This window comes from Spermophilus citellus, assembly GCF_964194105.1.
Source record: "Spermophilus citellus genome assembly, chromosome: 2".
NCBI classification, from domain to species: Eukaryota; Metazoa; Chordata; class Mammalia; order Rodentia; family Sciuridae; genus Spermophilus; species Spermophilus citellus.
In genome coordinates, this window is record NC_138183.1 from 174,018,077 (window position 1) to 174,034,794 (window position 16,718).

Below are 16,718 nucleotides of genomic sequence, written 5' to 3' on the forward strand. Positions count from 1 at the left end.
GGAAAGGTAGCAGAATACAACAATTACTAATAGGGCATTATGTAAAATTGTGGATGTGTAACCGACATGATTCTGCAATCTGCATTTGGGGTAAAATTGGGGGTTCATAACCCACTTCAATCTAATGTATGAAATATGATATGTCAAGAGCTTTGTAATGTTGTGAACAACCAATAAAAAAAAGTAGCAAACAAAAAAAATAAAAAATAATAAAATACATGTCTAAATAAACCTTTAATGAGAATAAAACAAAACAATGAAAATTTGGAATACTTTGATCTAAATGAGAATGAATATACTACATTTCAAACACTATGAGATGTTGGTAAATAGTATTCAAATAAAGATTTAAAGCCTTAAGAAAAGGAAGAAATCTAGAAAAATTAAATGAACTAAATATCTATCTACCTGAGGAAATCAAGAGAACAAAAATAGCAACAACAACAACAAAAAAACTAGGAGATAGTATGCTTGTAAACCCATCAACTCAGGAGACTGAAGCAGATGGATGAGCAAGTTGGAAGCCAACCTCAACAATTTAGTGAGACCCTGTCTCAAAATAACAAAATTAAAAATGTCTGGGGGTATAGCTCAGATGTAGAGGGCTTCTGAGTTCAATCCCCTGAACTATCAAGAGAGAGAGAGAGAGAGAGAGAAAAAGAGAGAAAGAAATAAAAGTAAGACCAGAAGTTGATGAAATACAAAGTCAATATAAGAGAATGAACAAAATTTTTAAAAAATTGTCTAGAAAAATTAAAAACTATTTGCTGAAAATAGTGGAGAATAAAAATATAAGACATAACTAATATTAGGAAAGAAATATTATAAAGAAGTATCTAGCTATTGCAGACATTTAAAAAATAAAGAGACAAAGAAAAATAATATAGACTTTATGCCAGTAAATTTTAAAATTTAAGTGAAATTAATTATTGGAAAAATAAAACAGCAAAATTGACACAAGAAGAATTAGAACACTAAATATATTCATAATCATGGAAGAAACTGAGACAGTAGTTCAACTCCTTCCAGAAAGAAATCTAGGCTCAAGAAACTATCCCAGCAAATTTTACCAAACATCTAAAGGAAAATGTAATACCAATCATTGACATATTTTCCTGGAGAACAGAAAAAGAAAAACTCTTCTGATTCATATTATGGCATAAATTTTCTGAAACAAATCTTCAACACTATGAGAAAGGAAAATAAATAAGCCAATCTCTCTTATGAACATAGATTCAAAAATCTTAAAATCTGAGCATACTGATTCCAGAAATACATACATCATGATCCATTTAGTCTATTTCAGTAATGAAAGATGAGGTGAAACTTAATCTCAGATGCAGTAAGTGTTTGATAATGGGATCCTAATTAGAAAAAGTTATACTCCATGTATGTATAATATGTCAAAATACACTCTACCATCATATAAATATATATATATATATATATATATATATATATATATATATATATAAAATTTTTAAAAATCACTTTTCATCAAACTAAAAATAGTAAGAAAAATTTTAGTAGCATAAAATGTATCTACCTCTAAACTTCTGCAAAATCATAGTTAACAGAAAAAAGTTGAAAGTTTTCCCTTGCAAATCAAGAAAAAGACAAGGATACCTGTACTCAGCATTTTTATTCAACATTGTCCTGGAAGTCCTAACCAACATATGACAAGGAAAAAAGAAAGCAGGGAAAGAGACTGTAAAGGAAGAAACATAGTTGTCATTATTGGCAGATGATATGATTGGATATGTGAAAAATGCAAAAGATCTCTGAGTAAACTACTTGCATTTAAAATAGCTGTATATAAAGAGCAATTTTCTCTGTATACTCTAGCCACAGTAATCAAAATCTAAGAAAGATGCCATTTACAATAGCATTAAATATTAAGTAGCACCTGAGGCTAACAAACAAAAGATTTGCAAGATTTCTATTAAGACAATAATATAAATATACTTAGAGAAGTATACTTAGAGAAGTATTTAAAGATGACCTAAATTATGGGAAAGATACAGCCTGTTAATACATTTGAAGACTTGATATTGTAACAATGTCAATTTTTCTTAAATTAATCCACAGAATTGATGTTATTTAATTAAAGTATTTTTTTTAAAACTCGACGATTGGCTCCTAAATTTTATGGTAAAGTCAAAAAGGCCAAGCATAGCAAATATACTCATTAAAAGAAACAAGAAAACTTGTTTGACCATGTTTCAAGACCCTTCCATCAGACCTTGTACAAAAATGAATTTCTAGCAGACTTAAGAAAGTCCTAAGAAATATTTAGAAAAGATTATCTGAAAATATCAGTATGACTTTTCAATCAAATATAACTGAATAATTTATGCAAACATAACTGAATAAATTATATTATGTATTTTCACACAATCAAATTCTATATAATACACCACAGCTACATACAACACACATTAAGTGGGAGAAAAAAAGCAAAACACAAAAGAGTACATATAATTCATTTATATAAACATTTGAAATATTTATATAAAGTTCAAAAATTGGCAAGACTAACACAATTTAGAAATGCTCACACAGGCATTTATTGAAATTGATTTTGGGGCTTTATACTTGATTAATTTGGAAAAATATTCAATGTTTATTGAAAATAATGTGTATTCTGTTTTTGTTATAAGATTTTATATACATATATAAATACAATAAGCATACATATATAATACACATATATTCACACACATATAACATATATATTAGATCAATATTGTTAGTCTGCATGATCTACCAAGATGAGAACAATTTATGTTAAAAAAAGATTTCCACCATGATTGCAGATTTGTCTGCTTTTCCTTGAAATTCTTTTTGCTTCACACTTTTCCAGCTATGTGGTTAGTTGCATACTTGTTAATGATTACATTATTTTTAGTGGATTTTTCTTTGTAATATAATAAGATGCACATCTTTGTCCCTATTAATGTTACTTAATAAAAAGAATAATTTAATAATTAATATCACTCCATAAAGTCTTGTTGTTATTGTTTATATTGCCTGGCATGTACTTTTCTATTCTCTTATTTTCTATAGTTTAGATATTTTAACTATTTTTAGTAAGTTTTATTCTTAATTGTCTTAGTAATAATTGTCTAGCTTGCTAATTAGTATAAAATAACCATGTAATTAGACAAGTAATAGTTAGATTATAATATTATCCAGTAATCTACCTGGACTATCAGCAAAGAAAATTTCACACTGAGGTTATATCCAGGAAACCACCCCTCTGAACCTAAGTGTCTTCATTTAAAATCAGAATTTGGGGATAGAAGGCAAGCCACTTTTTAAAAACCTCCTTACTTGTCAAAACAAATTAAAGCACTAACTTTTCGTATAGAATTAGGTTTAAATTTCAAAGCAGATTCCATTATTCATATTATTCATTAATGCAGTTTTTTACTCATGCACATTGGGTTTTCTGTTTCTTATCAAAAACATCCAACATTTTTAAGCACAAATTTCGACTTTGTATATGAAAGGATTTACTAGAATTGGGAGGAAGTGATTCAATTGGTAGAAATGGAGAGAGATTGAATCAGCCGTGATTGGACTTGGGGTAGGGAATGACTTAATTAGAATTTTGATGGTATATATTGAACCTGATCAGCACATGAATTTTCACTTAGAGATTCTCTCCTGAATGGAAATCATTTCTCTGGGTCTTGTCATATCTTCATTTCAAATCAGGATTTCAGACTAGTGGAATGTAAGTTACTTTTTTCTCCTTTAAAATATAAAAAGATTAAGACAGTAACTTTTTACATAAGAACATGATTTTTTTCCGGTTAAAACTTGTTCAATCATCCATCCATCCATTCACTCATTTATCTTCTTATTTTGAAAATTATTACTGGGCAACCATTGGTGTCAGGCATTGCTTTAGATGCGTGGACTTTATCACTGAGCAAAACAAAGATCCTTTCCCTTGTAGAAATTATATTCAGAATGGAAAAGGTGGAGAAAGAAACAAATGTAAAGTAACTTAAATAGGGTCATGGAAGAAAGTTCATGCTGCTAGAAAAAGAAGAGCAGAGTAAGGGAGATACACAGTATACAGGATTTTCGAAGACAGAAGGGAAGTACAGTTGTCATTTTAAACAAAATATCAGGGTTGGTTGGTTTAATTTGAGCAAAGACCAACAGGAGAAGGAAGACTATCTTGGCAGAGAAAATAGCTAGTTTGAGGGCCTCAAAGAAGAAGCAGCTATGTAAGTTCAAGTATCATAGTCTAGAAAGGCAAATGAATATGATGAGTCAAAGAGTCAAAATGACTACAGAACACCTGGGGGGGCCCTGGGGCACTTTTGAATTTAACTATGAAGGTAACAATACCTCCCCACTGTCTGACTTAATATCCTTTTCTTTCAATCATATCCAATTCTATTAAATTTGCTTAACTGTTGCTAATTAATGCTGCAATGTGATACTTTGTTGTTAGTTATGTTCATTTTTCTCATTGGGAGATTCAGTGTCTTTCATGTTTATTGTCTATTGTTGATTTGGAATTATTCTTCCTGAATAGCCTGTTTATATCTTTGTTAATTTTAATTGGGTTGTTTGTATTTTTATATTATGTATATTAGTGTACATATTATATTAGTATTAACAGTAGTCGTAGCAACCCTTTCTGTTACAGACATGAAATTTATCTGCTAATCTAGTAGTTAGCAATTGACTTTGTATTTGGCATATTGGCTATAAAACTAATTTTTATCATATACATGACTTTTTAAAAATCATATATTTTAAAGCTCTTAGAGGGTCTACCTTGATTAAAATGTCTTTTCAAGCACTAGGTACTATAATTTCTTAAAATTTTTCTTTTTAGATTATTATGGTCTTTTTTCCCCTTTGGGGTATTGTTTTTGTATTAGCTTTGAAGTTAGAATTCGTCCATTACTTCCTGCCTTAAGAATAGCCAGTTTTGTAATCAAAATTATTGAATACAACACCCTTTTTACACTATAAAACACTACCTCTGTCATATCTGGAGAATTTTTACAGTTAAGATATACCATACTATGTCCAAAAGCTATTAAGTATGATTTGAAAAGGATGGCTTTGTAGATTATGAGAAACAAGAAATAAAGCAGTCATTAAGAAGTCCAGAGGATTAGGATCCAAAGCACAAGGGGGTTTGAGGTCACCTCCTTTCTAGTTACTCGTGGAAAGCTGAGGATATGGGCATAGCCAAAGGCAACTTGATAGATATGCCCAGAGGTAAGATCTTCCACTCTCAAGAAAGAAGATGAGAAAGGAAAGGAAATGGAAGAGGCACGTAGACATAAAGAAAGAGGGAAATGTGGGAAATGTTATTGAGTAGAAAAATAAACAATTAGAAAAATAGAGGAAGATTGTTAGGCAGAATTAAGGACCCAACTAGATTTCTGTGATAACAGGTTTAAATTAAGAATTGTAGAGAGGTTATATGATTTTTTCTGGTTAACTTAGCAGATAGGGTAAATTTTAAGCTTTTACTGAATTTTCCAACTTTTAGTTTCTTTTTCTTAATATTTTCAAAACTGCTTATGTCAAAGTTTTATAGTTCAATTTTCTGATAAGTATTTTCAGATAATTTATGTATAAATTTTTTAGTATTTTTCTTATTAATACTTTTAGACCATTTTAGTTAGAATCTTTTAATTTTGTGAATGGACTGATTATAATGTACATTGGTATTAATAAAATCATGGCATGCTTATTAAATTAAAGTTAGCAGTTAAAAGAATGGGTAGTAAGCCGTGAGTTAAATGGATTGGGGTTACTCACTCAGGGTTGATAAAGGCAGTTAGAATATAAAAAGTGTGGGTATTTTCTAAAACTGTGTCACCATCTTGTCATTGTTACTTCATTCCCCTATTTCATAGTACATGATTCATTCATTCATTCATTCAACAAATACTTACTCAGCACCTATTATGTGCCAGGCACTGTTCTATATGCAGAGGATACACCAGTGAACAAGAGAGACAAGGTTCCTGATTTCCTGGAACTTATTTTCTAATATAGGAAAATAGACAATAATAATAAAAAAATAATATTAATAATAATAATAGCTAACATTTATTTAGCAAGTACTGTTTGCTGAGACAGTTCTAAGTACTTTACAAGTATTAATTTACTTAATCCTTTCAGTAACATTATGAGATAGGAACTAGAATTATCCCCATTTTTGCATGAGGAAATTGAGGGCACAAAAAGGGAAAATGACTTGCCTAAGGTTACAAAACTAGGAAAGGGCAGAACTAGAATTTAGAACCTAGACTAGATCTTTACTCTCCATGCCTTTCTGATACAGCCTCTCACATAAAAAAACAAAGCAATACAACAAACAATAAATTCAGGAAGTGTTCGGTTTTATGAAAAGTAAAACAGGGTTATATGAGAGTGTGTGTTCATTGGAGGGGTGGGGTGTTGATGTAGATGTCAGGAAAAACCTCACCGAGGAGGTGGCATCTGAGCTGAAAGTTGAAGAATAGCAGTTGTTATATTAGGACTGAGATAACAGAAAATCTAGTGCAAAAACAAAGAATCTTTTCTTGTTTTGTGAAATAAATGCCCAGTTGGCTACGTCTTGAGCTTACTATGTAATTGACTGAATGAACCAGAAATCAGGGAGGTATGCAAGAGTCAGGCTCCATGGGGCCTCAGGACATATTCTTAATTTTTAAGTGCAATAGACTTTTATGCAGGAGAATAATGCTATCTAATAATTTTAAAACATAACTCTTGCTGCTATATGTAAAATTGTAGCTAAAGAGAAGGCACGAAGATCCACTAGGAGGTAATCACAATCCAAGTGGAAGATGATGGTGGCTTGCTTGGATGAGGGCAGTAGCAGTGAATTGAAATGTTGGGTAAATTTTTTAAAAACTGGTAAGATTTGCAAATGAATAGGATATGAAGAGTGAAGGAAAAGCAATTTAAGTAGGTCTTTCAGGATTCTGGATGTGAGACTGGTGAAGATACCTTTAAGTAAGATAAAAATGAATATTTTTTATTTTTTCCAGAGTTTCCTGACATCTATTCCTCAATAGTTTGGTGTAGGAGCATTTGCTCTAGTATGAGAGTTAACCCGACCCCCACCCTACCCCCGTGCTGGGGTGGGGGTGGGTCAAGATTTTTATCTCGAACTTTATGGGCGAAGAGGGTTTTTTCTTTCTTCATTTGAAAGTTTTTTGAAGAAAGAATCCATGGAGAGAGGGTTTAAGCATCCAATTACGTAAAATTTGACATTTGAAACTAAATTGGGGGAGCTGAATTTTCATTTGTTGAACAATGACTTATTGAGCATTTACTATGCTCCAAGATCTGTAATGAAAATAGCAATGCAAACAAAGCAAAAAAAGATCTCTGCTCTCGGTCTTTTTTTTTTTTTTTTCTTTTGATAGCGGTGGGAGACCATTGGTGATTATTTCCCCCCAGGTTTTCGTTGTCTTATTTAAACTTCACCTAACGCTTGAGTAGCCATCTTAATTCCATCTCGCGCTTCTGACAGTTTGGGCCCACCGTTCTAAACGTTCAACGTCGTAAACCTAAAACTGACGTCTCCCCTCCCATTAGAACTTCGCGCTTAAAAAAAAAAGATAAAAATTCTAACCAACAATACGACTACAACCTTTGCTTTGAAGTCTAAGGTTTTTGAGGAATGGTACCTTTATAAAGATCGTGGTTGCCCCCGTACATATTTGTTCTTTCTTCATATCCAATTAAGTGAAAATACTAGTCTTTCCGTAGCCAAACTCCCTAGGCTGGTTGGGTCTAGCTCAGGAGCAGGACGGAAGCAGGAGCCGTTGGATTTTAACAGTTTGATATAATCCTTTTCCACTCTCTCTCCCGCTAGTTGGGGGACGTGGTGTCGGCTACCCGGGGCTTTCCGTCCACGCAGTACCGGAATGAAGGAGTCTGGGAGGGGGTCGGGGAAGGAAAAGACGGAAAAGACATTAAGTAATTGGTTCTCCAAGGTATAAAAATGATATTTAGGGTCTACTCTGAGGCACAGATTTCAAACGCCCGCCCCCTGGGCTGTCTCAGCCCCACCCCCTGCTGTCGTCACGCCGACTTCCACCCGGGCCTCTGCTGATTGGTGGTTAAAGCGCTTGGGTTTTGCTTCCGGGTCTTAGGCTTTGGCCCTGGGAGCAGAGGATTCTGGGGGCCGAGAGTGGCAATGGTATCTGTGTGATCTGCGGAGGTGGTCAGACCTCGGCCAAGGTGAGCTGCAGGCCAAGGTGTTTCTTCTGCGGGTGGGAAAGGAAAGGTGGGGTCGGAGTCCGCGGCGGGCGGAGGAGCTCCGGAGCAGTAGTCAGGGCTGGTGCGTGCGAAGCTCTTGGGCCCACTGCAGAGAAAGCGGCGCCAAGGCAGCTTTGCCTATGGCTTAGGTGGGCCGGGGGTACTCCCACCGCCTTCCCCCGTGGGTGAAAAGACAGCGAGTTCCTGGTGACAGCCCAAGGGCGCGCTCCCGAGATACCGAATCGCGAGGTGTGCAGGACGCGGAGGCACCTAGCAGCAGGCAACCCTGTTTCTCCTTCTCTGGACACACGCCTTTACCCTTTATGAAAATCAAGAGAGGTATACCCCTCAAAATCTTTCCATTTCCTCGTTCTTTTGATAGGAGTGGGAGACCGTTGTTTTTCTGACGCTAATGGGATTTAGCGATTGTGCCAGGTGGTAGGTACACTTGGTTACCCAGAGCTGAACGTAACATACAGAATGTGTTCCTGATTTTTTGGTTATTAGAATCTTTTGGGAGTGAGTTTCCTGTCTTCTGAGCGTCTCTTAAATTATAACCTTAAAAGGGCTGATTTATATTGTGATAACTTACAGGAGAAAATCAACAAATGGTTGTTAAAATTTTGCCCATGTAACTGTCATTGAATTTTAGCACACTTACCTCCTGGACACTCAGTAAGTTTGTCAGTGATTTTTAAGTTTTGTTTTGATTAACTTATTTGTTGTTCTGTGAAGCTTAGGAAAAAATGCAAATCTTGGAAGCTTGGGGGAATGTGGTTGAGAATTCTTAAAACTTAAGAGGTGAAACTGTATATTACAAGAAATTGAGCATGTCATGTCCCATAATTCCAATAATCCTAAAAGGAATATCCCCATTCCACTGATGACAGAAACAAGTTAGGGGACTTGCCCCGAGACCAGGCAGCCAGGAGAACAACAGGATCACAAACTTAGATCCTCATGACAGAATTTTTTGTAGTAGTAACTATCTGCAAAGCTATATTCCTTGTTTACCCCTTAGGCCATAGTTTGTTTCCTTCGAACTTGTGTATAGAAAGATTATGCAATTTTGGAGGGATGAGTTTTGAAATTATTTCACAAGGGTAGATATTGATGAATAAATTTATGAAGCAAGAATTCTATTGGGAATAACTTAATACTGTTTTTCTTTAGAGCATAAAAGATGACAACAGCAGCCAGGCCGACTTTTGAACCTGCAAGAGGTGGAAGAGGAAAAGGAGAAGGTGATTTGAGCCAACTCTCAAAGCAGTATTCAAGCAGAGATCTTCCCTCTCATACAAAGATAAAATACAGGTAATAAAGACTTTCCAAAGACCACATCTGTTAAATGGCATGATCATGATATATGATCAAGTTTGAGTTACGTATGTCACTTAGGTTATCTATTTTTAAAGGAATGGAATGCAACAGAGGGCTTAACAATAAAGTTATGCGTGATTTTTAAAGTGCTACTAACATTCCTTCAGCAGAAATTGCTATTAACCAGGAATTTCCATATGTGGAGGGAAGAGTACCTAATATTACCTTAGAGAAACTATGCATTTTCAGCACAAGTTAGTGGGATAAATGTTATACTGTAACAAGCTCTTGAGTCTATATAATGGGAACAAAAATTAAGGACATTTTAATCAATCTGCGACCATATTAAGGAAAGTATGTGATTCGTTTGTGGCTTCTTAAAATATTGGAAATATCACAAGTGCTAGTTAGTAACCTTCAGTTTAGGTTATTATCTTGTCCTCTTCTTTGTTTTATGTTTGAGGGACAAAATTGTACTTGTGAATTGAATTGTCTTCGATTCACATGTGATTTTGTTTTCTTGGGGTTGGGACGGGTTGTAACATTTTGTCCTGATTTGTTTCCACTTTAGACAAACTACTCAGGATGCCCCTGAAGAGGTTCGTAACCGAGACTTCAGGAGGGAGTTGGAAGAAAGAGAGAGAGCTGCTGCACGAGAAAAAAATAGAGATCGTCCAACCCGAGGTATCAACCCTGTCCCAAACATTTGTCTCCTAAAATTATATTGTCCATGGTTTTTCTTTCATGTAGTAATTAGAAAGGGTTCGTATTTTTGTAAGCTTTACTTCCTTAAATAATGAGAGATAATAAGGTTTATTCCAATTTCATCTTTTTATCCTTCTATAATAGAAGGAACAGGGTGATCTGGAGATATTCAGCAGCCATTATTTTATTTCAAATCAAAAGTTTTAACTCATTAGAGCAGCCAGGCCCCAGGATTTCTGTCTGAGATATTTTATGTTTTCAGACAGGTAGTGATGCGTGCCTGTATTCCTAGCAACTCTGGAGGCTGAGGCAGGTGAATTGCAAGTTTCAGGCCAGCCTCAGCAAAATAACAAAAAGGGCTGGGAATATAGCTCAGTGGTGTAAAGGGCCCTGAGTTAGATTCCCAGTACCACCACCCTCATCCCCCCCAAAAAAGAGATTTAATGTTTTCAGTTTGTATAAACTTCACCCTGAATTTCCTGAGGTTGCAGTTCTAATATTAAAATCACTCTTTTTATTAATATATTTAATATTTACCAACAATATTTACCAAAGACTTATTTGCCAGTCATAATAGGTGATCCCTGATAGCATGATGCTTTGAATATGGATTCTTCATACCTATAGGTCCCTAAAACATTATAAGAAATGCAGCACTTGTTTCACTAAGTTTAATAATGTGTGTTTTCCACCAGAACATACAACCTCCTCTTCAGTGTCAAAGAAACCTCGGCTAGATCAGATTCCTGCTGCCAACCTCGATGCAGATGATCCTCTAACAGATGTAAGTTTTGTTTTCTTTCATTTGAGTATTTTTCTTTGCCGAGGGTTCAAGAACAAGTTTGATATCTAGAGAACTCACTATGAAAGCAGTCTATTAAAGAACGTGCCTTCCTCCAGAAGAATTCTTTATATTAAACCCTAGAGTTGAGCTACTGTTTTTATATACACAGGGCACACATTGGGCTCTCTGGAAACATTCCCTGTAGTTATACCCTAGGGCCTTTCCTCATTAGCTATGATCAGACGTATTATGCACATGCTGGTTCCCTCTGTGTTTAGGGAGGAAAGTAATCTAAGCAGAATTTTTTAAAAGTTAGCATATCAATTAAAATTCAGTGGGACTCCATAGTCAGTGGTTTGTGCTTTTCTACAAAACAGTGAAAAAATGAGTGGCCTTTCCTAGATAAGATGTAATTGTGCACATATATCAGCAATTAATTCTAGAGCTGACTGATGAAGTTATAGTCATTAAAACAAGAAGCTCAGTTATAAGTGTGATTTAATTATTATTCATTTGAAATTATTTTATTGTGGAATTTAATGCTCTTTTTTGCATGTCTGATAATCCTTACTTAATAGCTTAAAATTGCTATAAGTTACATACTATCATTTTGTCTCTCCTAGAGTGAACCCTGTATATACCTACTGCATTTCATTATGAGGTGTCCCTTTTTCTAATTTTAGCCATGTAAATTTGTAAGGTACTTTATTAGGAGTTGACATTTTAGGAAATATTCTAAGCTTTTTGTGAGATTTTTATTTATTTGGATGGTTGTTGATTTTAATCATAGTATTCAAGTGCAGTTATTTTCCTACTAGGAAAATTAATTCTGTCCCAAAAATATGGTAAATATAGTTTTTAAGGGACAAAGATTAACACTGTGCATTTTCCCTCCAACATCATGGATAATTACTGCTTTTTACTGTTTTTAGGAGGAAGATGAAGATTTTGAAGAGGAGAGTGATGATGATGATACTGCAGCTCTCCTTGCAGAACTAGAAAAAATTAAAAAAGAAAGAGCAGAAGAGCAGGCCAGGAAGGTAAAAATCTAAGGGTTAAGTATTTATATATCCCATCTTCACATGCTAAAATAGGAATATTTTTTATTCAAATAATATCTTCTTATATTAGAAATTTTCCTTACCATGTCTAAATATCATGGCACCTGAAGTCCTATAAATCTGATTATTTTTATGACATTTTAAGGATCCTGGTTATGTTGGAAATTCAAAACAGTTCAGGCATGCTGAATAATACTCCTCAACTTGCTCATATTTACTTGTTTGTTCTTTGTTCAATAGACATTTAGTTAGTGTTAAGTGTCAGAAGAACCAACATGATTAAGATTACTCTACAAATTTCTCTCTCTTGTCTCCTGCCTAGACATTTGTGAGGCAACCTGTCAATAGATTTTATACACAATCTATGCCAAGTTATCATACTCTTGTATACCCAGTCTTCTCAGTTATACAGTGGGAGAAAAGAATGCTTACCTCAAAAATTAAGAGATGAAACTGAGGAGGCAAGCAGGAGTCCAAGCATTGGCAGTTTGTAAACCAGTGTTAAAGGAATTGAATTTTGTTCTAAAGGATGAGAAGCCAGTAGAGTTTAGCAGTAGATTGGTAAGAGTGCATATGCATTTTAGAAAGATTACTCTGGCAAAAGTATAGAAGATGGATTGGAATTAACTGAGTGAGGAGGCTATTTCAATACTCCTTATGGGTAATGAAGAGAATCTTTTAACTTACATGATAGAAGTTGGAATTGATAGAAATAAACAGGTTCTGGGAAAGCTCTCAAGGAGGAGAATTGACCAAATAAAGTCAGTGATTGGTTGTGGAAGCAAAGATGACACCCATCACACACACACTTAGTATATATTGGTGCCATATAGTAATACATGGAAAGCAGAAAAATGGATATGTTTAGGCAGAGGGAAAAAAACATGAATTCTATTTTGAACATGGTGAATTTGACACATTAGAAGACATTCAAGTAAAGATGTCTGCACCCATTTTCAGCCAGAATAGTACAGCTTTTTTTATGGATGTCAGCGTAGATTTCATTTGAGCGGTGGGTTATGTTTTTAAAAATAAAAAGCAAGGGGGCAGGTGAGTGGGGGGAGAGAAGACACTGATAAAGGTTAATGATAAGAATCTTGGGAAGTAGATTTGTAAAGTCCATGTTAGTCAGAAGGGTCAGGGAAATTTTCAGGAAAAAAAAATAGTATGAGATAGTCTTAGAATTCAGATTGGAAGAAGAAAAGATTTTTTTTGTTGGTGATGGCACTGGTAGTTTTGTGGGTTCTTTTGTTTGTTTGAATGCTACAAATCGAACCCAGGGCCTCATACATGCTAGACAAGCACTCTACTTCCAGTCTCAAGAAAATTATTTGCAGATAAACTTCTCATTAAAGTTTAACATAGGAAAGCATAATTCCTATTAATAGCTTGCAGTTTTTATCTAATGTTTAAAAATAAATATCATTACCAATATCACTCGTCTGCCACTAGAGGGCAGTTGTTCCAAATTCTTTGAGGTTCACTATTCTCTGTATCTAGACTGAAAGAACTTTAAATGCTTTTGGTTGATGTTGAGGCAGGATAAATATTTTAGATGAAAGATATGGGAGATTCATCTAATCTCTTTGTGAAAAATGTGTTGGTATTTCTTGAAGTCACATGACAATTTTATTCCCTTAGTCCCTGTTTTTCCATTCTATAAACTGTTTTTGAGGTATCTCAAAGTAACATTTTCAAACTAATTAACCTATGTCAGGGTTTAGTACACTTTGTGTAAAAGGTCAGATACTAAGTATTTTGAACTGCCTTGTCATCAGCCTGTGCATCTTCTGTTGCAACTGCTCTGCTGTTGTAGCACAAAAGCAGCCTATGCTCCAATAAAATTTCATTCTCATAAATAGCAGGAAAGGGATTGTTTAGATTTGATCTGCAGGCTATCTTACTGCTACCTTTTGTGCCTAATATTTGATGGAAGAAGTTGGTGCTTTTTTCCCCTCCAGTGCTGTATGTGACAATCAAGTAACCAAAGGAAATAATATTGCAGATATTAAAAGACTGGAACCTTATATGTTAACACATTATTATTATAAATTTCATACATTATATACTTGAGCTCCTAATTTTTATAGCATCTCAAAGAAATGTCTTTTCACTTTAAGCATCCATGTAATTTGTTAAAAATAAATAGGTAATTTTTAGAAAGCTATTTATGTTCTAATCTTCCAGGGGATGGTTCCTGACTTGCTTAAGATCTGGTCCAAAGCAGTTTTTCTGTTTATTTTCCTAAGAATCTCACCTGCCAGTTTTTTATTTGGTTTGAGATAATATGTTTCAGGCAAATCTAGAAGTTGCAGCTAAAGATTTGGACACTTTATGTTCCTGGTTCTGAAAATGAAACTGCAGGTGATTTGAGTTTGAAGAGATTGATGATAAAATAAAATGAAAACAATTTTATAACTAGTGAAGGATAAGAGGTATAAAAATAGAAAGTGGATGACAATAAATCCTAAAAACAAAGTGGATACACTTCAGGAATGTTGTACATGGTTGTTTGTCTTATTTTAGGAGTTATTCCTTAGATATTAATAATAATTTTATTATTAATCCTAGAGATGTAAGCTTACATTGTTAGTAATTTAAAATGGAAGTATTTTTATCAGTTTGTGGCCCTTTAAATAGCTTTGCTAAATGTCTTTTTTATGTTTAATATGTTCTTAAATTATAAATGTAAAACAAAATTTAAAGTATTCGTTTTATATGTTCTTCAAAAGAAAACAGACAAATATGCATCACAAAGCTTTTCAGAATTGGGAGATACTAATGACTGTATGATAGCAAGTATGAAATATTTATAATAAAGATGCCAGATTATTGTTTTATTTTCATGAGCTTTTCTGTTATCTTAAGAATCAAAATAGAAAGAAAACTACCTTGATGCATATCTTTCCTCTTTAAACAATTCTAACAGTCTTCTCTCTTTTTTTCTTTAATGAGCTAATATAAGAAAATTGCATCTTCCTCTTTCATTGCCAGGAACAAGAACAAAAAGCTGAAGAAGAGAGAATTCGTATGGAGAACATTCTGAGTGGAAACCCTCTTCTTAATCTCACTGGCCCTTCCCAGCCTCAGGCCAACTTCAAAGTTAAAAGAAGGTACTATAAGTAATGGGTTAGAATTCTATATACAGATTATGAGTTGGACAGCAAAGTATATTATGTAATGCTTCTAAAACTCTGCCTTCCACTGATATTTTTCTCTCTCTAATTTTCGAGTAATAAAAGAAAGAAAATAAAATTTTCAGCAGATATTTATAACCAGCTACATATCAAATAATGATCTAAACAGTAGGGTAAGAGTAATGAACTGAGCAGTCTTGGGAACCTTACAAAGCTCATGTATATTACGTACGTGTGTCCTTGGTCCCCAAGACTGCTCTTCACATTCAGATATTCACTAGAAGGATTCAGGGGACTTAGCTTATAATTATATTCATGGCTGACATAGAAAAGATATGAAACCAGGTTGGTTTTTTGTTTGTTTTTGTATTTGGTACCAAGGATTAAACTTGAGGGCACTGGACCACTGAGCCACATCCCCAGCCCTATTTTATATTTTATTTAGAGACAGGGTCTTGCTGAGTTGCTTAGCATCTCGCTTTTGCTGAGGCTGGCTTTGAACTCACTATTCTGTCTCAGCCTCCTGAGCCACTGGGATTGCAGGACTTATGAATTAAGTATTACTTTGTTCTTTTGTTGTGTCAAATGATGTACACGTTGAGCATCTTTCTGTGTAATGACTAAGCTTTACAATACATATGTATTCTTGTCTCCTAATAAAAACATTATAAGGCATTTTATTTTCATTTTTCCTTTCAGGTGGGATGACGATGTTGTGTTCAAGAACTGCGCAAAAGGTGTAGATGATCAAAAGAAAGACAAAAGATTTGTAAACGATACACTGCGATCTGAATTTCACAAAAAATTCATGGAGAAATATATTAAGTAGTACAGTTTTATGTGCTTAATTAAAGACTGTAAAATGTTAAGGATCATTTTGATGTTTTTTTTTTTCCCTTTCCGCCGTCTAATGGTATATAATAGACTTCTCTAATTTTAAGTTCCAAAGTATCTTTTCCTTTATTGAGACCTTATTGATAATGGACTTGGGAATAGGTTTAACTCAGTTTCTATTCTCTGAATGTTTTCAATCATGTTTTGTTTTTTTTGTTTTTTTAATATGGGAAAAAAGAACCTGCTTGTAATAAATGATTTTAATCTAAATAACTGAATCTGTGTCCCCAGCTTTTCATTGTGATGTATACAGCTTATAAAATGTTGCATCATGTTTTTAAAAAAATATATATGTTTTTCTTTATGCATTAAATTTTTCCTTTATTCTATTCACTGGTTTAAAATCTATGTGTTTCTGCTTTATACCTCAAGTTTCTTTCACCAGAGGAAAAAGTTAATTCTTAATCATTTAGGAGTTCTTAATATTTTCAACATGTGTTTTTAAGAGTATGATGAAAGATTAAAGGGATTCCATTTTGGACCACATGTTGGAATAGAAGTGTCGTCAATTAGTAAGTGGCACCTCAGGTTTACATCTAGGAAGGCACAAAGTAC

At 34.0% G+C, this 16,718-nt stretch overlaps 1 protein-coding gene and 1 long non-coding RNA gene across 3 annotated transcripts; one reads left to right on the top strand and one right to left on the bottom strand.

The window, feature by feature from the left end:
• Positions 1-2,489: 2,489 nt before the first annotated feature.
• Positions 2,490-7,797, bottom strand: LOC308642838. The gene is made up of 3 exons (XR_014020652.1): positions 7,689-7,797; positions 5,940-6,033; positions 2,490-3,757 (listed from the first exon to the last, which is right to left on the bottom strand). It is a non-coding gene; the product is annotated as an uncharacterized lncRNA (long non-coding RNA).
• Positions 7,798-8,137: 340 nt separating this feature from the next.
• Positions 8,138-16,496, top strand: CWC15 (CWC15 spliceosome associated protein homolog). 2 transcript variants are annotated; one of them, XM_081280512.1, is made up of 7 exons: positions 8,138-8,244; positions 9,436-9,576; positions 10,154-10,266; positions 10,983-11,071; positions 12,004-12,111; positions 15,127-15,245; positions 15,969-16,496. In XM_081280512.1, exons 2-7 carry the CDS (start codon positions 9,446-9,448, stop codon positions 16,096-16,098), a joined length of 690 nt encoding a protein of 229 aa, XP_081136638.1. In that variant the 5' UTR covers positions 8,138-8,244; positions 9,436-9,445; the 3' UTR covers positions 16,099-16,496. The 2 variants fall into 2 exon arrangements, with proteins under 2 accessions (XP_081136638.1, XP_081136639.1); XM_081280513.1 differs by lacking the exon at positions 8,138-8,244 and adding an exon at positions 8,314-8,601.
• Positions 16,497-16,718: the final 222 nt, after the last annotated feature.